The 22,570-nt window shown below is 47.2% G+C and overlaps 1 protein-coding gene across 2 annotated transcripts in view; it reads left to right on the top strand.

The window, feature by feature from the left end:
• The window catches only part of GRHL3 (grainyhead like transcription factor 3), a gene marked incomplete at its 3' end in the record, with an annotated part of 28,607 nt that extends 7,217 nt beyond the window's left edge, over positions 1-21,390 (top strand). The window contains exons 1-15 of one of the 2 annotated variants that reach the window (XM_082494004.1): positions 3,578-3,760; positions 4,472-4,533; positions 6,203-6,539; positions 6,839-6,918; positions 8,763-8,916; positions 9,729-9,840; positions 10,579-10,673; positions 12,390-12,548; positions 13,143-13,221; positions 13,624-13,757; positions 14,638-14,672; positions 15,406-15,494; positions 15,639-15,724; positions 16,861-16,925; positions 21,276-21,390. In XM_082494004.1, coding sequence (XP_082350130.1) covers positions 3,593-3,760; positions 4,472-4,533; positions 6,203-6,539; positions 6,839-6,918; positions 8,763-8,916; positions 9,729-9,840; positions 10,579-10,673; positions 12,390-12,548; positions 13,143-13,221; positions 13,624-13,757; positions 14,638-14,672; positions 15,406-15,494; positions 15,639-15,724; positions 16,861-16,925; positions 21,276-21,390 — 1,770 coding nt within the window. In that variant the 5' untranslated portion in view covers positions 3,578-3,592. Of the gene's footprint in view, positions 1-3,573; positions 3,761-4,471; positions 4,534-6,202; positions 6,540-6,838; positions 6,919-8,762; positions 8,917-9,728; positions 9,841-10,578; positions 10,674-12,389; positions 12,549-13,142; positions 13,222-13,623; positions 13,799-14,637; positions 14,673-15,405; positions 15,495-15,638; positions 15,725-16,860; positions 16,926-21,275 lie in introns of those variants that run through there. The other variant, XM_082494003.1, reaches the window with a different exon arrangement.
• Between the last annotated feature and the right edge of the window lie 1,180 nt (positions 21,391-22,570).

Here is a 22,570-nt window from a genome sequence, read left to right as displayed (position 1 = left end):
ACCCAACAAAAGGCAAAAGGAATACAAGCGTTGCTTTCCTGCTTGGCTGATCTCCCCACCTAGACCCTTTGGGCATATTCTCTTGTTTCAGCGTAGCCTGGAGTGTTTATTCATAATCAGGAGGCCACTGTTATGGTAGACTTGGCAGATAAATAGGGGAAACAGAGATTGGGTGGGATGGAGCAGGGAAAGGGGGCTGGTATCACCTTGTGTCAAATTCTAAACTGTTTGGAAACAAATAGACTGCTCCCTTCCCAAAATCATGCACTGCTTTGCACATGACCCCGAGGCTCCAGCGGGGTGAGTCTGTGCACACAAGAAGGGAGGCCGCTGGTCCTACGTGTTTGTGTTTCACTAACCCATCCTCTCTTTGTCTGAGCCACTGCACCAAGGCGACTGCCTGTAAAAGGAAAGTTTGTTTTGCCAAACAGAGAGCAGACAGTTTGCAGTGGACAAACATGGCATAGCCGCATGGAAGGGGCACCGCAGGGAGTGATGAAAGTAAAGTTCACGTCTGTTTGGATCTGGATTTGGACGTCTCTTCCCTGCATCTCTGCTTGCTAATGCTGAGTTGGAAGCAGGCTGTAGAAGCAAACTGACATGATGGTATGCTGTAGCTGCATGAACTGAAATACATCTGATGTCAAAAAGGTGCCTCTAAACATGTAATCATATCTGCTTATCTCCTCAAATCTCCCTCTTTCTTCAGATATGGGTTAGCCCTGTTGATCTTCTGGAACAGGGTCAGAGCAGACCTCTCTGGAAAAGTAAGATGGGATGAAGTCTGCCTTACATCTCATCTGCCGAGCTGTCCTAGCTGCAAACTTTTATCTGAGGCTATTCACCTGGCTCCGCTCTAAGATATTTCAGTGACTATTAGGGATCATATAAACACTGGAAAAGAAACAAGATGGAATAAATGTGCGATGCCCATCATGCCACTTTTGTCCAAGTCCTCAGCTTGGGTGAATCAATGTGAGCTCACTGGGACCGACGCAAACTGGTATTCTTCATAAACTGAATGCAGCTGCAAGTGGTTGAGATCTCAAGCCCCCCACCCCCCAACTTCCCTTTGCCTACAGATTGCCCACCAGGTGGTAAATGCTAAAACATCAGCCTGTTGTGCATACAGTGGTTGTGCCATGCCAAGGTGACAAGGCAGGGAGGCAGAACAGAGTCATACAACAAGGAGTGCTTCAGGTGAGGGCTCGGGTGAGGGAGAAGAAAGCTCCAAAGCTTTTTTTCCTTGTAATATCTGTGCTTTTTTAAGCTCCTGAGTGCTTTGTTGCTACATCTTACCACGGTGTGTTTATCTATGTTGATTACAAGTGATAGGAGCTGAGTCTCACCCTGAGAGCAAGCTCTGTTGCTGCCTATTCTTCCTTGAGAAGATGGGATTGAGAACGGGTGAGGATTCCTGTCCAGACAGGACTGAACAGCCCATCGCCAAGTCGACAGCAGTGAAATCTGAGTCATGCCGATTGCTCGCCTTGGAGACAGCAGCGGCACTGAAGGGGAGGGAGGGCTGCGTGAGAAATGCTAAAGACAACGAAACTCGCAAAACACCTGGTGAAGTTTCATGCGCGGGGTGAAACTGGTGTTAGTGCATCATCCCGACGTGTGAGGGAGAAGAGGAGCAAGCTCAGCATCTCTCTTATACCGGCGTGTGATGGGAGCTGGCGGTGGCCGGAACCGTAATGTGGAAGCAGCCGCTCTCTGTACCAACCTGAGCTCAGGCGCCTGCTGCCACGTGAGCGTAGAAACCAGTGGGAATTGAGTACCTCAGGCCACTAGCACAGCTTCTCTGCTGTGCAGCTCAGATGTGGAGGGACTGTCTGTGGAAGCAACATATTCTTTAATAAAAAGGTGACAATGGCAGCAGAGGCAGCCCTTGATGGCCCTTGCGCTGCTCTGGGAGAGACTGTGTACCATTATAGGGCTGCCACTCTGCTCAGCCAGGAGAGCTCTTGAGTTACATCCCGGAGCGTCACCAAAGCTATCCATGCACGATTTATAGGCGTATTCCCTGCTGGAGGCATGGCAGTGTGAGAGTGAAGGAGTGCATGTGTAGGAGTGAAGCTGTATTAGTTGAACTGCCAGGGAGGATGGACCAGCATCTTTTACCCCATCCAAGGTCCACCTCCACAGCCTTCCAGTTTCCAGCAGAGGAGCATCCACTGAGCACCTCATTTTTCACCTTGTCAGCATGTGCAGCTCACACCAAACAGGCTGGCAGTATTTGTCGTGGTTAGCAATAATTGGGAGTTTCAGAGATGCCAGACTCCTTTCAAGAGGAATTATTGTTCTCTGAATGATTCACTTGAAAGTCTAGCCCAGGACTTCTTATAAACATACGGAGAATAGCGTAATGGAAACAGCATCTTCCTTATAAAAATGCCATTAAAATGTAGCATTCATTACCTAAATTCTCCTAGATTTTCTTTGCCTTTCCATAAAAAAAAAAATCAGCAATTGAAAATGTTCTGCTCTTGGGAACTTTAGAGATGTAAAGAAATATTTCTTCTTATAGTGTTGTTGTTTTTTTTTTAAAAAACCCAGTCTGCCCTTCCTGACATTTCCATTTTGATGAAAAAGTAGTTTTTGTCCGCAAAGCTTGTTTATTATGATGAATACTGTGAGCTGTTGTGGTGACACCATACGCACATGGCTGAAGGACGTGACAGGAGTACGGCCGCTGATTCATCCTCTCCTCTGAGCGGGATGAACCCGCAGCACGGAGCACCAAGGGAATGCGCAGAGGTGCTTCTGTGCTGGCTGCTAGTAGGATTTGCTGGAGGAAAAGGAAAGATGACCAATGTTTGGGTAATTAAGTGTCTGACAGTTTATTAGCATAAGATGGAGAGACTTGGAGAAAGTGCCAGAAGAGAGGACAGGCAGGGCATTATTTTGGTATGTTGCTTCTCAGCTCACGTAGTCCCATGAGCCTCACCTTTGTCAGGAATTTTTTAGTGGAAGGGAGGGTGTTGTGATCTACCTGTCTACTTCCCTCTAAGTAAAATCATATACAAATGATTGAATAAAACTAAGTTAGATTGGAACTAAATTTAAAAACCATGAACTACAGCAAAGAAAAATGATGGGGTTTGGTTTCCTCTGGGTAGGTCAAGTTCTCGGAACAATGAGTGATCACTTACATTTGTGGGCTGCACTGGCCTTTAACTCTAAATTCAAGGAAAAATTTTGCAGTCTTGCGATTATGTTGCATTCAAGTTACTGACACAACATCCCACCTTGACAACACATGACCTGGCTGGCTGGTAGTGTGTGTTTGCTGAGGAAGGAGCAGTTGCAGACGATGTCATGGTGTTCTGCATCCCTGGGGCAGGAGGAGGGAAGCAGAGGTTCATCTGCCTCTCAGCACAGCCCCACCAGAGAGACTCTGGCCTCATTTTGTACATAGCTACAGGCAGAACTGGGAGTTAAGGACCAGGAACGCATCCCTTCTCCATTCCAGCAGTGCCTTCGGGAAGCCCTTCGTGTGTTCAGTTGGGTGGCATGGAAATTGCCGTGGAAAATTAGTATTCTTCATTCCGTTTCCTCTGTCTGGCTCAGTTTTAGATCTGTGCGTCTGATGAAGAATGACAGCATGAACTTTCAGAAATTCCCCTATACCAATGAAGACGAAGCCTGGAAAACCTACCTAGAGAACCCCTTGACCGCAGCCACCAAAGCTATGATGAGGGTGAACGGAGATGATGACAGCGTGGCTGCCCTGAGCCTCCTCTATGACTACTACATGGTACGTCCCCATTGCCACTGGGTGTCTTGGGGGAGTTTGTCCCAGAGGAGAAGCGTGAAGGTAAAATATGTGCTCAGCCACCTTAGGAGGGTACCCGTCTCCTGAGCTTTCCATGTTGTTTGCAATGAACGTCATAACACCCCCAGGCATAGAGTGTCACTGTTATTCCCAGTGCGCAGATGGTAAACTGAGGCACAAACCACCATTATCCTGTAGAGGCAAACCAGGACAGGGTGGAAAACTGAACCTTGAACCTGGGTGTCTTGAGTCTCAGCCTGGTTGGGTTTTTTACCTGACAGCTTTCCCATAAGAAACAGGAATGCTTTGAGAGACATGGAGCTGGAATAGCTAAGTGCCTTGCAGACCCTAACATCTTTATTTTTCCAGTGTTGCTGTAAGATGGGGCTTCAAGAAATGTCGATATGATTTAGGCCTAATTGAAGCCAATAGGACTAATGTTTCCATTCACTTGGGTGCTTTTGGAAGCCCTTCCCAGAACAAAATGATGTGGCTTGCCTAAGGTTACCTTGGGAATCCATGGCAGAACCAGCAAGAAAGCCCAGGTCTCCTGTGTCCTCACCCGGTGTTTATTTTTCACCCAGTGTTTTATCTATGAGACTTCACTTGCTACACAGACAAGGCTAATTTTGCCTCTGTTTTCCATTAATAAAATCTAACAATAAACAAACTCTTTGTTCTGCCTTGTTCTAGGTCCCAAAGGAGAAGAGGATTCTTCCATCTGGTATGATGGGACGCAATGAACTAGGAAAGAGGTTAGCTTCATTTTTTGCTCTCTATAGCTGTCTAATTCTCCTGCAGCTGCTTGCATGCATGATGGGTCTCTTAGCTTGCATAAAATAGACATCAAAGCACGGTGTTATTACCAACAACAGTGGAGGTTATTAACCCTGAGACATATATTAAAATTCTTTAGGCCAGATCCCAAGCAGGTATAAATTGAGCTACACCCATTTACACAACTGAGGATCTGTCTAGCTATGTTCAGAGGAGTTGCACTGATTTGCAGCAACTGAGGAATTTGTCTTTATTTCCTACTTTGTGACAATTGGAAAGGGGAAAGGGATTAAACATTGGCAGCAAGAAGGGAATGACCAAGTCCTCTTCCATTTACTAGGTTGATAAGGATTTCTGTTCCACTTGTTCCAGTTTCCCGGGATTCTCTTCCAGTGAATCCCATTTGTCCTTTGAGGTTTTCAGATAATTAACTATTAAATTAATGGCTCATTTGCCACTGTGAGTTCAGTTCCCCTTCCTGGATGCTGTGTACTTTGGCAACCTTTTATGGTTGTCTGTTTTTAACTAGTTGACAGAATAAGCCTCTTGAACGATGCTTCATTCCTTCTTCATAAGTAAGCCGAGTTAAGCTGTTTTCTCCTCTCTGAAAAGCCATGGCATTCTGGATAGTGGTATGGGTTTCATTAACTATGGAAATCTCATTATATACCTGAAGGTGAAGCTCTTGAAGCATAGTGGGTGGGAGCTACTCATTCAGCTTTACTTCCCTTGGGGGTAGCTCATGCTGCCAAGAGGTGTGTGGGTTGCTGATGTGGGGGTTGGTTTGTTTTCCGGGCACGGTAACAGGGGCAATAAGCCACCTTTTCCCAGCTCAGCTGGGGCTGCAGAGTCAGCAGGGTCACAGTCACTGCTGCAGAAGGGATCCCACTTCTTGGGATCCTGCACAAAGGGGTGGTTTCTGTGTGCAAGAGGAGTGTGGTTTTGTACGTTTTTATCACTTGATAGCTCCTATAGTTAGTCTTTTCTGCTCTGAAGTCTGGGCCGTATACCTCACTTCCAATACTGCAGCCCTGTCAATTTTTCACTGATCTCATGTTCTCTGGGAGTTTTGCTTCCTAAACTCCTGGAGTTTGTGAATTTGTACAAGAATCAGCTTTCCTTAAAAAAAACACACAAGCAAAAAACAACACAAAACAAAACAAAACAACCAACCAAAAAAAAAAAACCAACAAAAAAGTCTTAAAAAAATCAACTTCCAGTGTCAATGATCCCTAAAAAGACTAAGATGGAAAGACCACATAGCAGTTATCTTTCTTATCATCCCTGCTTCTCTGAGTGTTTAATAGCCTAAATAAAGAAAAAATGGATGTAGGCCCTGGATCTGCAGCCCCAAACCACGTCTAAACTGTATTCTCTGATTCCATGTGATCATCCCTTATCTGCTGAGCACCTCTGGCTCTTGCTGATGGCACTGAGAGGTGTGTGTGTGGGTGGAGATCACCCACGGGCCTGTCAGATCTCCCGCATCAAGCAGGAGATGTACACAGCTGACTCAAGGTCACCTGGCAGCTAGACTGTGCAGTTTTCTTCCCAGCAGCACATCAAGGCACTTGCTTCTTGCTGTGACAACTTGCTGGGGTTGTCCACCCTCTGCCCTGGTTTGAGACAGGACCCTTTCTCCACCAGGCACTGCCACGGAATGGAGTACGACCCAGAGATCGCATCCTTTGATGGCTCAGCCCATCTCATGAAGCTCTTGTCTGAAAATGTTTCTATGACCCAAGAATATTGTGAGCCACAGAAGAAGAACGGCTTAAGTCTTGAAGGCGTCCCTACTCCTCACAAGCCAGCCATGCTTCCACCAGGCACTAGCAAGCTGGATGCCACCCCAGACAACTACATGGTCCCTCCAGGGGATGTATACGACAACAGCTCATTGAACTCCCTCTTCGAGACCATCCCTGTAGCCCCACCACAGCAGAGGTGGCAGCCAGACAGCACTTTCAAAGAGGATCCCCAGGAGGTCAGAGCCGTTAGTGGGGTGCATGCTGGCACTGCAGCCCAGGGGGTACTGCATGAGGCGGGCTCTCGTTTGGGGTTTGCTCATGCTGGAGTCAGTGGGAGCTTTGCTTTTGCATTAGAAGCTTGATGCCATTCCCATTGAATTGTTGGAGTTTTACATTGGTTTTGGAAGTAGCATAAGGCTTCGAAATGAGGGTTCATAATTTATCTATGGCCTCTGTTGTAATGTCTGGGAGAAGGTGGATGGACGAAGCAATGAAAGATTCTACTTCTGACTGTTTTGTTTCCACTTGTCTACAGTCGCTGCTCTTCAGTGATATCCTCAAACCCCAGCCAGAGCCACCTTGCCCCGAGAGTTATGCTACGGAGGGTGTTAAGAGGTAACTGCCAATCCATGGTCTTGGTTTCCATTGCACTTGGCTGTGTCCTTCTCCTGGGAAGGACTCCACCCCTTTTCTCACCTCAGTGTCGTGCTTTTGCAGAGAAAAATGGTGTGCCCCTGGAGTCTTAGGAGCAAGTTGCTGTTCCATGACTTTTTAGACACAAAGCAATGATGAATTTTAGTGTTTGTAGTAGGCAGCAGGGATTAGGGTTTGAAATGTTTTGCCGAAAAGGAGTCAAACCCAATCTTAAATTCAAGTTACTAGATGGAGTTATACCAGTTCATGTTTTTAGCTTGAGAGATGTGTGGTTCAGACTGTATTCTGTTGGCCAAACTGATGTAAATCCAGTGCCGACTGCTTCCACTGCTGTGGTCACATCTCATCAGCACCTTGACCTGCATGATGTGGCACTGAGGTTTCCTGTGGGAGGGTTTGCTGTGCATTACAGCCCCTTCCCAGGGAGCGCTGCTTGGTTCCCGTGCTAGAGAGATCTAGGTGGCTACACCATCTTTCCACAGTCTACTTGGAATGGGGTAAATGACAGAGAAAATGAGGATGACAGTTGATGAGGGTGATAAGCAGCCTCCTCCTAATCTAAGGTTTAGGTTCTCACTTTGGGTTTAGCACTGTCAGTTAACCTTGATTTTAGAAGGTGCCACTGCCTCTCATTCCTAAAATGAGAGAGATTTCTTCCGCCTTTCTGCCCCTCTTTCAGGCAGAATTTTCCTGCTCTAGATACCGCATCAAACCTCCAAGTAGGTAACATTATTCCACCTCCTACTTTTTATTTGCCTCCTGAGTCACCTGACTCTGTGACTCAGCTGTCAGACGTGGGGATTTTCACACAGACAGCAGCTCGCGTTTGTGAGCGAGAGGCTTTCTGTTAGCTGTTTGTTTGTGCACTAAAGTTCTCTGGCGCTCCTGGCTCTAGATAAGAGGAGTTGCCAAGCCTATCTTCAGATATGGCATCACAGGGAAGGTGGAGCAGGAAAAAGAGATGGGTTGGTGACTAAATAGGAACATGATGATCTTCAACTCCAGGACACTTGAAGGGTCTGTGTGAAGGCTTTTGTACAGGTGGTCATTTGCACAGATTCCTCACAGAAGAAAATAGCTTGAGCTATAGCCTCATGGTTTGAATGCTCATACATGCTGGTGAATGCCCAAGAGCAGGGCTTCTTGAAAATCAGTCCTTCTTTTAAATTTGCTTGTCGACAGTGACACCTTCCTCTGTGTAACACTATAAATTTTTTCGGTAAAGACTAAAGTTGCTGCCCACAGGATTGAGAGTGCAACAAGCTGGGCTTCTAAGTCCATTTTTAAGCACCTGGATAAACAAGCAGATGTCAGTGTCCTGTGGGTCCTCATGTTTCTATAGGACCCATTAGGACACAGTTTTCCTGGGTCAGCCATTTATGGGTGTGAATTTGGAGACAGGAATCTGAGTTTAAGATGTTTTAAAAGTCTCATCACAGGTACCTATTTTGGTTTGGTTTGGTTTAGGCCTTTGATTGTGCAATGGTTCTGTAGCCATCCACAGAAAAACACTGGTTACAATAATGTACGGGTTTTTTTAAAGCCAAAACCAAACGGTAAAATGAGGATATCCAAGAACTGCTGCTCGCCAGGGTGTTGGGGAGGATCAGTATGTGCTGTGCTGGGAGGTGCTCGATCATAGCTGTAGGGCTGTGTGAGATGGGGAATAGGGCAGAGACTCCTGTGTGTGCAGTGTCTGTAACCTGTAACCTGTAAGGATGGAGACTTGCATGTCTCCTTGTTTTGCTTGTGGAGTGAAACAGCAGCGTGTGCTTATTCATCATTCTCTCTTTGTTCCATACAAGTGACTTTGAATACACTCTGGGGTCACCCAAAGCCATTCACATCAAATCTGGGGACTCTCCCATGGCCTACCTCAACAAAGGACAGTTCTACCCCATCACACTGCGGACAGCTGGAGACAGCAAATGTTTACATTTGTCCTCAAATAAAGTGAAGGTAAGAGACAAACTGACAATTTTGCTGACACATGCTGTAATCAGACATCCAGCAATTGTACTGGCCTGGGAAAAGAGCTGAACATGAAGAGTAATGGCTTTGTGGCTCATGTTGGCTTAAAGCGATGAATGGGATGGATTCAGTCATAGCAAGCTAATCCTCTGATGCACAGCAACAGCCTTCATGTTACCTGGCAGTTGAAACCTTTCACAGTAAGGTCAGGGATGCACAAAAGGCCTCCGTAGCTGATGGCTGTCTGGGGGCCCTAGTGGGAAGACTTCTGAGCTGGAGAGAGGTTCCCCGTCTTGCTCTGGGATACGTGGCCAGGCCTCAGAGCCACCCCCGAGACTAAGCTGAGCTTAGTCTCAGCGAAAGAAACCTGGTCCCCCAACCCCTAGCAGTATTTAAGGGCTAGACTTTGGACATCTCAAGACTTGCGGATTCCTGAAACCAAGAATGCCTAGAAAAAGACCATTTAGGCTGTCTCAGCCTAATACTTATTGCAGCACTGCTAACGTTCCCCCAGCACAGGATCCTCCTATGCCTTGGAGTCAGTGGAAACTCATGGGCAGTGCAATTAGGGGGCATACAGGGCATCTCGGTTTTGCTCCTGGCTCTGTCGCTGCCTGCCTGCATGACTGTGTTCAAGTCCCTTGCCTTGCCTGCCGCAGTTTCCCCAGCAATAAAACATCAACAATGACACTAAGCTGCCCTTGGCCATTGCATGGGTGCACTGGATGGGAAGGGCAATGAGGGCACCAAGCATTAGCCTGCTGTGTATACTGATATGGGATATCCTCCCTGTGTTGCAGAGTGTTGTGATGATTGTTTTTGACAACGAAAAGATCCCGACGGAGCAGCTGAAGTTCTGGAAGCACTGGCATTCCCGCCAGCCAACGGCCAAGCAGAGAGTCATTGACGTCGGTATGAGCAGAGCTGTCTGATTGCGATGGCTGGGTGGGGTTGATAACTTCTAGCACCATTTTACTGCATTTCCAATACACAATAACGAAGTTAAAGCTCCAGAATCTGGCCTGGGGGAAAGTGGGGAGGAGCAGGTTGATCTGCTAGCTTCAGATCCTTTCTGGCTGAGGAGGTCTCAGAGGTTTAAGATGGTGTTTGCCAAGTGTAGGGACATGCACTAGGAGCCCAAATTACATCAAAGAAGAGCCTCAGTCAGAGAGACAGAAACTGCTAAACTATTTTGGCTCTTACAGATGTGACCTATGGTCTCTCGGAGTCTAGGAATCTGAGCTAGAAAAGGGTTTGGTACTGCTCGTCCTTCTCCACTGCCAACACACAGGCTTTACAGGGTGTTGTGCTGGGCTGGACAGAGGTCTTGTCCGTCCAGCTGAGCACCTCACTGAGCACCTTGCAGCTCAGAGGGAGACACACGGTTGTTTGAGTTTAGAAGCCATCTACGTTGACTTTGCATAACGTCACTACTCAAATAGGGGTCACCATCCTTGAGTAATTTCTGGCCTATCCCTTACATATGCACAGTAAGGTTTATCCAGTGGTATGAAGGATGGCCTCTATTACATTACAAGGCTTCTTTTAGCCTTGGAGTCAGTGAGAGGCAGGCTTTTGGGGAGCGGAAAGCCTAGGGAATGTAACCAGTTTTGCAGCCAGAGTATAAACTGCTTCTCCATTGCATTTCAGCTGACTGTAAAGAAAACTTCAACACAGTGCAGAACATCGAGGAGTTAGCCTACAATGCACTGTCCTTTGTGTGGAACATCCACGAAGAAGCAAAGGTACAAACTGCTTGTGGAAGGGATGTTGGAAGCCTTGTTCCCCAGCAAAACTGTAGTTTCCTTTCTGATGGCCGAGGCATGCCCACTCCCCACCCCCCACCCCACCCCCGACACTTCTCAGCTGAAAGACAGGGAGAGTTTAAAATCCAAACAATTCCATTCCAGTGGCCCCAGGTAGTGTTTGTCTGCCAGGACAGTGAGGAAGGACACCATGCTTCTCTGTGTGTTTAAGCATTGCCATTAGCTAATAAACACTGAGTACACCTGAGAATCACTCAGAGATGTTTTTTTAGTGCTGATGGCTAACTCTGAAGAAAGCCTTTTGGAGCAGGCAGCCTAGATCGGGGCTCTGCTCACATGTAAGTGAAGCCTATTTAAATAAACCACAGCTTAGGGAACAAAGACCCTCCTTTCAAGGCAGCATTTTGATGCAGAAATGACTGACCACCCTTCTGTGGCTTGTGTGATGTGGAAAGGAGCCAGGCAGGTCACAAGATCCCTTTTGACCTTAAAATCTGTAAAGCTTTTATTAACATCTTTCTAGCTCTGCTGCTTCATCTGCATCTCTTCAGAGTCTCTGATTAACACTTTGCATCTAGCGTGGATTGAAAGGAGCATATAAAAAAAGATGAAGTAACTAAGCAAAAAAGAAAAGCATAAATACCCCATCTCTCTGAAGCTGGTACCTTGGGAAAACTCTGGTTTGCTTTGGGATCTCAATAAGCCCTTCTTTTAGCCCAAAGGCGACCTTGGTCTTTTACAACCCAAGAGGTTAACAAATGTCTTCAAGGCAAAGTTGTCAGAAATGGAAATATGTCAGGTATGTGGCAAGCCCTCAGGGGCACCTCAGGAAAACTGGATTTAACTCTTAGCAGAAACTCTGTACATGCACTGGCCTGGGGCAGGTAAAGGTGAGACTTCAGAGAACTGCGAGGGCTGGGAGCCGCGACAGGAGGGGTCAGGTATTTGGGTCGTCTGTAGCACCTGTTACTTCTCTTCTTGCAATTAAACTTCACACCACAGTTAAGTGGTTTTCTTTTCTATATATAGGTACTGACTAGATCTGACATTAGGTTTCAGGGCTGAAATCCTCAGCCAAAGCCCTGCTGAGGGAGCTGTGGGAGCTTCTCCAGCTGCAAATCTGTCCCCAGAGTCCAGAGGAATTTTCAAGGTCACACAAATATTTTGGTAATTTGGAGATACAATGTGGATTATATCTGTGCTCAGCTTTTCTACAAAAGTTTCCACTGGAGGTAACTCCATCCTAGTGATAAAGGAGACCAGTGTGTGATGAATATTTATTTAACTAGCAGCAATGATTTGTAATTCCTGAAGCTGTAGTCTAGCCCGCCTCCCTTCCTCCAGGGCACCACTGTCTGAGGGTCCCTTCTTCAAATGAAAGATCAGAAATATCATCAAGAACATCCCCAGGCAGACTTTGCATCTTGTCTGATGCTTGCCTGAGCTGATGGGAGTGGATAGCCGAAGTGTTAATAAAGAGATGGAGAGCTGCAATAGGTGTGGGGGGAGACTGTGGCTAGGAAGGACTGGTGGTTGCATTCCAGTGGGAAGCCAACAGCTCATGTACTTAGCTGACGCTGGGAGGGTTGGAAGGATGTCTCAGGAGCTGCTTTTGTTCCTACTCACTGCTCTCATTGCTGTTTGAGAATGTTTTCAGCACCAACAAGCTGTATCAACCTCTGTTTCTATTTGCAGGTATTTATTGGGGTGAATTGCCTGAGCACTGACTTCTCCTCCCAGAAGGGAGTGAAAGGTGTCCCGCTCAACCTCCAGATAGACACTTACGACTATGGCAATGGAACCAGCCAGCTGGTGCACCGCGCTGTCTGCCAGATCAAGATATTCTGTGATAAGGTAAAACATTGCTTTTCCACCACGTTGTCCAAGAGGAATTTTAAACTGGTGGCCAGTGACTCCAGGAGAAAAAAACAGAAAGGTTTTGAGAGTCTAGAACAGCCTAGAGGTCAGGGCTGAGGAACAGAGAGAGTTAGCCCTCTCAGCTGAGCGAGACAGGACAGCGGGGATGTCTGCAGTGCCGAGGCCTTTGTAGAACAGAGTTATTAGAAAGTTTTTCCCGTATCAGACCTACATGGGATTATGCCTCATAATAAACTCTATTGTTGACAAGTTTTTAAATAGCAGAAGAGATAAGAATCTCCTTAGAGAAGAGGTTCTTCCCCAGCCTCAGAGATCTTTCCATTGAAGAAGAAATTTCTCAAGCTATTTTTGCCTGCATTTTCCATTTTTAAAGGCAAATTTTGTTTTCTTTTTTTAACTTATAAGTATCAGAAAGTTCTGGATGGCCTGTAGAAGGTCTCTGAGATGAGCGTTTTTGAATAAAGGGTGCCTTTACCTTAATGTGCTTACGTCCCAGAGATGGCTACTAAACCCTCTCTTGCCAATGTTAAAACTGTCAATGTCCTAAGTTTTGCTTTATCTTCCCCACAGGGAGCAGAGAGGAAAATGCGGGATGATGAAAGGAAACAGTTCAGAAGGAAAGGAAAATGTCTGGACTCCAATAACAATGGTCAGTGCTAGTGTTTGTTACCTGATCCGAAGCGTGTTGAAATCCATGTAGGCTTGTCCGTTAACTTCCGCAAAGATCTGGCCCTGGGTATTTCCAAGCCTGATGAAATCAGCACCATTCAGAAATAGCTTGTCAGTCAGGTCCTTGCCTGGTCTCCTACCAAGGCTCTCAAAGCCCTTTATTACTACTAACTGACCTTTCTGAATTGTCTTGGGGTCTCGGTGGGAGCCTTCCCTAGGGGAGACCGCACGGGGCAAGCCCTGATGACCTGGTTCTGCAGGGTCCTGTCTTTTTTCTAATATTTCTGTTGGCAGACCTTGGGCAGGTGCTTTCCCCTCTCTGCATGTAGTTGCCTTTTAAACTGCCATCTGAACTGAGATGAACTGGACTTTCCATCTGTAGGTCTGAAAGGCTGTTTGCTCTCTGGCTTCAGAGGGAATGAAATCACGTTCCTGAGGCCAGAGACTGACCTCGAAACCCAGCCAGTCCTGTTTATCCCCAACGTCCATTTTTCAAACCTGCAGAGGTGCGGCACGGTAAGTCCCTTCAAAAAACAACCAACTCATTGCCCTCATCTGTCACCGCCATCATTTCCAAACTGATCAGTCCCCCAGACATGACTTGTGTTATGTAAAAAACCAAAACCAAACCACAATTCTTCGGTGGAAATGTGGTGAACTTGAAGACGTAGCTGTCAGGAGTGGCCTAGATAGTCATGCAACAGTGATGGGCAAGATAACCTTTCCAGGTTCCTTCCAGCCAAATATTCCTGTGGTTTACAGGTATCACCTGTAGCTTCCACAGAGGACTGGAGTTGGAGCAAAAATGTCAGCAGAAAGTGAACTACAGAAAAATGCGACCGTATCGGTCCCTGCCTGTCTGGGACATCACTCACTTGTCCTCTGCCCTCCTCTATCCCCTTCAGCCTGAGGAAACCTAGATCCAGCCTCCTTCAGAGCTCATCAGTGTTCCCTAAAGAAACAACTGTCTCAGTTTGTCAAAGAGGGGGAAGAAGCCATCTGTGACAATACTGTATCGTCCTTTTGCAGTGGCTGCTGTACTGATGCATCAGCGTCAAAACCAGGGACTAGAAGAATCTGGTTTACAACCAAAGAACGCACTGAGAAACTCGGTCCTTGACCCCAGCAGGTTATGAGATTTGACCTGCTTTTGGGTCTAGCTACATATGTGTTCAGGTCTTTTCTAGGTAGAGGAGGAGAATCTAGATAGGTTCTTTATATCAGGTTTAATTTAATCTAAGAAACACATACAGATGTTTAATTGTGTAGGAAAAATGATGGTCTGGGAGGAGGGAAATCATGTTTAAAATGTGCCCGTGTTGCCTTCCCCCCAGCTTCATTGGCACACAATGATACCGTGCAAACTAAAAGATCGATGTTTCCTTTCCATTTCAAGGTGCTCCCTCCTGCTGTTCCCAACTCTGCAAACAGGTAAGGATGCAGCAGTTTGTATTTCCCATCCATCAGCTGCTCTGTTCCTTTGGGTGTGTCACAGTTGTTTGATATCCATAGGCTGTATATGTTTGTTTGACATAGGCTGTGCATATCTACAGGTGCAAAATAACACCGCACAGTGTCTCCCTGATGGCTTTGAGTGTCAAAATATGTGTTAAACTTTGGCGTAGAATGGACTCAAGGGATGCAGAAACACAGATACATCTTTCCCTATCAGTGAGCCACTCCAACATATGTCTGGTCCTGCTGTTCTTATTGAGACAATGTTTGAAAGAGGGGAAAAAAAAGATCACAGAACTATCACTGAAGGGTTCAAGTAATTAGAGGCAGATACTGCTGTAAAATAAACTGGAATGAAGTAGAAATCACACTTGTAATGTGTCTAGAGTGGGGAGAACCAGTATTTACCCTAGGCTTGATCCACTGTCTAGTGATATCAATAGAGAAATGATGACATGAAGGTGCAAAAGGCTTTTGTTTATGGTGTGATGCCAAAACCACTGCTTGCACTCACTGACATGCCTGTATGCACGAGGCAGGAAGTTGCAACTCTGGTAGACACTCTGCTGCTATAATTAGAAAAACAATATTTAATTGCTGGATGTTTGTTGGAGTAATTGGTTGTTCAATCAAAAGTTCAATTGCTGGAATTGTTTTGTCTGCTGCTATTGTTCTGTCTTCTTGAGAGTTTTGTATTCCTTTTGCTCAGGCTGCCCTTAAAACGGAGCGGTGCCTCATTCACAGACGAGTTTGACCCGATACCTCCAAAGCAAACCAAGGAAGAAGATCCTCAGAGAGGTAACCCCTGGGATGGGAACTCTTCTTGAATATAGTGTCTCACTTGATTCAAGTAGCCTTGGATCTTAAATTACATGAGGCCACATCACTCTGTCAACATGCTGTAAAGAGCCCTGATTCAGTGCTGCGCTTTGTCTTTTTCAGTCTTGTTGTACGTACGGAGGGAGTCAGAGGAAGTGTTTGATGCTCTCATGTTGAAGACACCAGATCTCCAGGGCCTCAGGACAGCTGTAAGTGTCATCAAAACACTGTGGCACATGAACAAACTGCAGATAAAAGGGCAATGGTTCTTGGTATATAGGAAGCTGGTTATAAGACTGCTTATATCTCATGTCTGCTTTCTCTTGAGAATGGAAATGGAAATTGTGAGTAGCAGGTGAAATCTACCCACAGGTTCTGGCATGGGCTGTGTGTTGTTAGTGCTGCAGTGGGGAAGAACACACCTTATGGCAAGATGTTTTGTTCAGATCATAATATAAGTCTCCTCTTGTGACAACACATTCATATTTTCCATTGTAAAACACCCTTTCCATTCTCAAGGCGGTAGATGTGCGATCTGAAGCCAATTCTGGCCTCCTGCTGGAATTCCCTGCGTTGTGTTTGAGGAGCACACAGACATATTTCTGTGATGATTATCAGCAGCATCTCTGATAACCCACCTCTCTTTGGAGATTGCTGGGAAGGAAACAAACAATAAACCTTCCAGATTTGGGGTGGCTTTATGGCTGCACTTTAAGCTCTGTTGGTTTTACAAACTTTTAGAAATAGAGTCAGCACAGAGGATTCTTTGCCATCTTCTCCCTCCCCCATCCCTCACCACAAAGAATCAAAATCCTCTACAGAAAATGTTTGTGAAAAACTACAAAACTCCTGTCATCCTAAGACTGTAACTGTACTTGCCTAGGAGAGGTCTGCAGGAAAGCTTTGCAGAACAGCTAAAACCTGCAAAAGCTACAGTGAGATGCATCCACAGCAGACAGTCAAACACCTTCTGTAGTTTCTCTCGCTTTTGGATGCATCAGCAAAGGAAAAGCTCAGCGCGCTCTGTGCCCAGCGGGCTGAAGGATCACACCCCAAACAGGCCAGGCAATGAGAGAAAGAAAATGAAGATTATTCCCCAAGGTTCCTGGCCTGGCAGGAGCTGTCAGAGAACCAAGACCAAGCTGCAGCCTGCCCATCTGCCCACTGCAAGACACAGACACGTTCAAATTGTCCCCGTCAGATCATTGCTTTGGCCCTTTTTTCTTGAGTAAAAGGGAGGGGGGATCCTTTGCTGCTGAATGGCCCTGGCTCAGGGTTATCTTTGATTTTTATCATAGGATTTTCATTTTACAAGTACAAAGAATTGCCATGTTTTCTCTCGCAGATTTCAGAAAAATATGGGCTTCCTGAAGAAAGCATTTATAAAGTCTACAAAAAATGCAAAAGAGGGTAAGCTAATCTGTCATCTGCTTTTATGCTGTGCCTCTAAAACTCTTTGGTAGTCTGCCATAGGCTGAAATAGCATTTTAACAAGATAATAAAAAGTAAAGCCATGTGAGTCTGTGCTATTTGGAGCATATAAAACTTGGATCTTTCTGGGCTTTAAAGATTTGGGATAATGCTTGCTTGTATTGTATCTGTTTGGAGTGTAAAGTCTCCCAAGGGAAGGAAGTTGGATGAAGGAGGAACTGTTTGGGTAGTTTAATGGGTGATCCTTTGTGTCTCAGCCTGAGGTTACGGAGAACTTATCTTACTGCCATCAGAGAGGTATAAATGTTTGCTTCTCCAAACCAAGTGCCTAAATGTCCCCAGCTCAGGAAGAGACTGTGCTTGCTAAACAAGAGCATGGGCAGCCCAGGAGGAGAAGAGGGGAGATCTGAAAGGGGAGTGTCTGTTCCCAGCTTTGCCGTCCCATCCCTGGACCAGGGAGGTCAGTAGGAAACTTCACACTCGCTTTGGGAGGTGATGGGTCAGTCCCTTCTGGGCACTGGCGGCTCTCGTGCAGCCCTAATACAGAGATGCACGTCCCACCTCAGACACTTGTCAGGTGCTGCTGGGAGACAGGCGTAGCTCTGCAGGGGGTGACAGGTGAGGTTTGCAGTAAATGTGAAATGACTTCTTGAGTGATTTCCACGTGGTGTTTATTAGTGACAGATCCATATGGATCTCCCCCATGGCTGAGAGGGAACGGTGCTAGTTTGCATGAGCTGAGGACCAGCTGCTGAGTCTTCCGTGGAGGACAGTGGTCTTGATGTGGAGCCAAGCGCTACTTTCAGAAATGTTTTCTGGACTAAGAACTCCCTATGGGTCGTCCCCATCTCTGGCAGTGAGTTCTCCCTTCAGCTGATGGAAAGGGAACGACTCATAAACTCCCAAGCTTATTTTCATAAAGCCAAATCCAGAGCCCTTCTTGCAGACCCAGCGAGATATAATCAGGCTTTGCAAGCAGCAGTGAGTGCCTGGGAGATGAACTCATTGTTGTTCCTGGCCCCGGTCCAGAGTTTGAGCATGGGGAGGGACACGCAGAAAAGCAAGGCTGATGACAGGGCCCGCGTTGTGCAGGCCTGCTGTTCTCACTAGCACGGCCCCCCAAAGAGGTCCTCTGCGTAACAAAATGAAGGAACAGAGCCCACGGGAGCTGAGGGTTAGTCCAAAGCTCTGCTTCTGCATTTGCTTTCTGGTGACAGCGACGTGAGAAGGTCCTAAAGCTCTTTGGATGGGATCTTCCAACTCATTTGGTGTCACCATAACTTGATCCCCGTGGGACTTAGCCTGTTTGCTTCAAGGGGAACAGAGCTAATGTGAGGCTTGGAGGCAGCTGCAAGGTGGGAGGGACAGAGGCCGTGCTTTCTCCTCCATGCTGTGATGTGGTGTCACTGCACTGGGAAGCTGTTAAAACCCCTCACCTCTAAATCCACAGCTGAGCAACCTTCCCCATTTAGGAGGGTTTTTAGATATGGTCCTAATTTTGAGATGATGGATGGGCCATAGTGAGGTATCTGAATTAGTCTGGAGGCTTTTCCACCTGTTTCTGAACTCAGTGCTGTCAGATGCTGCTCATCCGTTAGGCCCAGAAATGGAAATTTTCTCCCCAAAGAAGAGCAACACTGGCAGCCTCAAGAGAGGGGTTGTCCCATACACCTTCAGTCAGAGAGTGCCTCAAGTCTGATCTCGAAGAAAAACTGCCAAGGCCAGGGGTGGTCAGTTCATTATTACAGCTTCAGAACTGAGCCAGAACTCAGGTGTGGTGATGGCCATCACAGGTCATCAGGCTGTCATCAGCCAACAGCTCCTCTCACGTAACTCCAGCTTGGGATGGAGTTTTCTGAACCAGCTGACTGAGCATCCACATGGCAAGAGAGATTGCAAGGACTGATGAGTTTGCAGGTGGACCGGGAAATGGCACTGCTTCAGGGGAGAGGCCACCTCTACTTTGTTTTGCTTTGGTTTTGTTCATTACTTGATCTGATAAGTAGTGAATGTTGTTTAATAATGATTGGGAGGGAAAACAGGCAGATGTCCTTTCCATTTCTTCCCCAAAATGGAGGAGCAAAGAGGTATCTAATAACAAGAAAAGGCAACACCTGGAAATTAGATTAAAAAATAAATAAATTGACACCTAGTTTAATGAAAGCTGGACATGACCAATGCCACCGGTTATTGCTGAAGCGTGGGGGACATACAAGATTTTCTCCAGTCTACTAGATGGCAGGGTCGGACACTGTTTTCTGCTCCCCAGGATTTAATTTTCCTTTGAATCATTTTACCCTACTGCTCCACCCTAAACAATCCTGTCTTGGTAATTACAGCTTGAGGGTCAGATCTTCATCTGGTGTAAACTAGTGAAGCTCAGTGGCTACCTGGATTTACAGCAGGTGAGGACCTACTATCAGCCATGGGCCTTCTTAAGGTGATGAGCTCATTCAGATGAACTTAGTCTCAGGGTGACTCAAGAGCAATAATAAGTAATTTCATATCTTGGTGAGGTTTGGTCTAGAAAAACAATACAGGGCTCAGATTCCTAATCAACACTCCCTTGAATCTTTTGTGGTTGAGAAATCAGATGGAAGCACGGTAGCAAGAGGTGCAGGTGACTTCTCTGGCTTCCCGCACTAAGATAGCCAGCGATAATTGGAGCAGCTCTGTCGCAAGGCTTTTTGTGACAGTCCACCCTGGGATATCCACGCTGTCTCTGAGGGCACCTGTCGGAGGCCGTACTCCCCAGATCCAGGGCCTGGGGATCTGTGCCCCCCGCTCCCAGGCAGCCCCAGCGCTGCTCCTGTCCAGTGCAGGAGGTGAGATGCAGCCATGAAGGTTACGATTCACCGGGGAGACCCCTGGACGGTGTCAGACCCTGTGTCTCAGCCTCCCCCTGCGCTGGGGGGGATGCCCTTCCCCAGCTGTGCCCTGACAGAATTCATAGCCTGTTGGTGAAGCGGTTTGTGTGCTGCTGAATGGCAGCGCAGTGTTGAGCCCTGGGACAAAGCTGACACCAGGACAGACTGGAGATGAGGACAGAGCTCCCACCTCCACCTCTGAAATTTGGGCATGCTGGGCCAGGGCTGTGACGAGCCCGCCCATACACACCGAGCAAATGGGCAGGAGCCAGTCGCTGCACCCGGAGTGGCTGCACTGACCTCCAAGGCATTCCCTGGAGGGACACCGGGGCCCCGTGTTTGTGCTTGTTGAACTGATAGATTTGTGAGTTGCTCAGCCTTTTCTTTTTCTTGTTTTTAATTTTGGCTTATGAAGCATTGCACAATTAATGCTATTGCCCCATTAATGACCCCAGCAGGAACCTGGAGGGGATGTGCTTTCTGCAAAGAAAGATAATTTGTTCTCTTTGTTTCCTCCAAACAGTTACAAATTTCACATCTGATTTATGGGAACACAGTGGGGTGATGCAAAGCTGCCCCGTTACTTCCATTACAGTAATGAGGGGCTCTTGCTGGCACAGAACCGCAGCCTCAAGTTTAAATCAGCTGTTGAAATGTTCCCTTCTCCCCGTGTCTCCATGTAATTGATTCCAGGTCAGAGAAGCTGTGTGATCTGCAGCGGGGTTGGAGGTGTGCCCTAGAGCCCGGGGAGGAATTTGCCACCGGCTGGCCCAGCTGGCTGCACGCTCGGCCTGCCTGCGTGTGTTCCTCGCAGAAAGGGCTCCCAGGCAATGCTCGGGGCACGTCTGCATGGGAGGGCATTCTGGATAGGAGAAAGCCGTCCTCTTCCAAACCACTTCCATCTACTCCCGAAGCAGTCTTAGCTTGTTCAGATAACGCACCCCCAAAAGCACCCAGGCAAGAAGCGAGGAGTGAGCAGTTCTGCTCTAAATTCACACCCTGCCATAATCCAGATTAATTTGCCCACGTAGCAAACGCTGGGCCTAGGCATGGTGAGGGTACAATTGGGAAAAGCTCTGTAGGATGTTCCTTTGTGTTGTATCGTGGCTTTAATTAATTAACCATGTCTGAGTCCCTCAAATTGCGTAAGGTGGATGCTGCAGTGCCTTTGTCTGCCTGCCCAGGGCTGCGACTCCCGGCGCTGCCTGGCAGCGAGGAGTGCGGCTGCGATAGAGCAATGCTGATCAATAACAGGGCAGTAAAGGCAATTTTTAATGAGAGTTTTGTGTGGAGACATTTTGGAGAGGGCTACCCCTGTGCCACGAGGCTTTGTCGGTGATGTTATTCCCAGTTCATGACTGGGAATCCTGAGTGTGCAGTAACGTCCATCCCTCCTGGCTAAGCTGCTCTGCAAACCTTTTGATGTGTCACGTCTGACCCAGCCGTTCTCCCTCTCCTGTAGGATCCTGGTGAACATGGACAACAACATCATCCAGCACTACAGCAACCACATGGCCTTTCTCCTGGACATGGTGGAAGCAGAGGACAAGTTCCAGATCATCCTCAAGGAGCTATAAAGAGCCACAGGCAGCACTTACTGGGACTTCTCTCAAAGCCGGCAAGTTTGACCCAACAGAACTCAGCCAAGTGCCTCAACTTGTTGCCTTTACTTGAATACACCGCCCCTGGGGAGGGCCTCGGCCTCGCCGGGCCGGAGACTGCTTGGAAGATCTGTTATCGATGTGAACATGGAACTTCTCTCTGTCGAGTTTATTATTATTATTTTTTATTTTATTTTATTTTATTCCCTCTGGCAATGGGCCTGACCTCCTGTTTCACAGCTGGGGACGCGCAGCTACGCTGACACGGCTGTCAGAGCCTGGGCAGAGGCCGGGCACTGCCGCTGCTCGCCGTTTGCCTTGGCCCGTGACTGATCCAACCCTCGGCTTTGGCTTTCTCCCAAACCACCAGTCATGCAGAACCTTCACAGCATTTCCAGCAGGGCTGAGCACAGCTCTGAGCTTCTTTCTCTCCACAGACTTTCACAGATGCATTTAAAAGTCACTGTTGAACGGACACTGCCTGCTCCCATGCCCCCCACCCTGCCGCATCTCTGGGTGTAAATACCACGAAGGCCTCCATAGCCCTTGTTTATACATTTCTGATGTATTGTTCCTTTTATATTTTATATATGTATAAATATGCATTGTTTTATATTTGACTCAGTACGGTGACACAGAGCATTTCAAACACAGGCTGCTTCACATTTCTCCATGAACTCCTTTTGTAACTGTGTTGTGGTTTTGTTGTTTTGGATATTCCGTAGTAATAAAGGTTCAAAGACAGAAAGTGAACTGTCTTCACGCAGCTCTGGAGGTTGGAGTTGGGAAGGGCCAGCAGGAGCCAGGGCAGGGAGGTGAGGACTCAAGGATGGTTTTGCACCGCATGAAGAGTTTGTCTGGCTGAACTGTCTCCATGAAGGGGTGAGAGACAGCGAGCGCTGCCTGGCTGCTCCCAGCTGCAGCTGCTGCTTCCACCCGTGCATGCAGATCGGCTCCTCCGGCACCTCGGGCTCTCCTTCCCGGTTCTGCGCCAGCTGCTGCAGACGTGCCGTCACGGCGTTGCGGGCGGGTGGAGGTTACTGAGCAGTTCCAGGCACATCCCTTTGGAGAGATTACGATACATGGATTCAGTGACATTTTAAGCAAGTCGAAAAGAAATGCCCCATTTTACTTCTGCTGGTAGGAAGAGCAGCTC

This window comes from Vanellus vanellus (assembly GCF_965231255.1).
Source record: "Vanellus vanellus genome assembly, chromosome: 22".
NCBI classification, from domain to species: domain Eukaryota; kingdom Metazoa; phylum Chordata; class Aves; order Charadriiformes; family Charadriidae; genus Vanellus; species Vanellus vanellus.
This window is presented reverse-complemented; position numbering and strand designations above follow the sequence as displayed.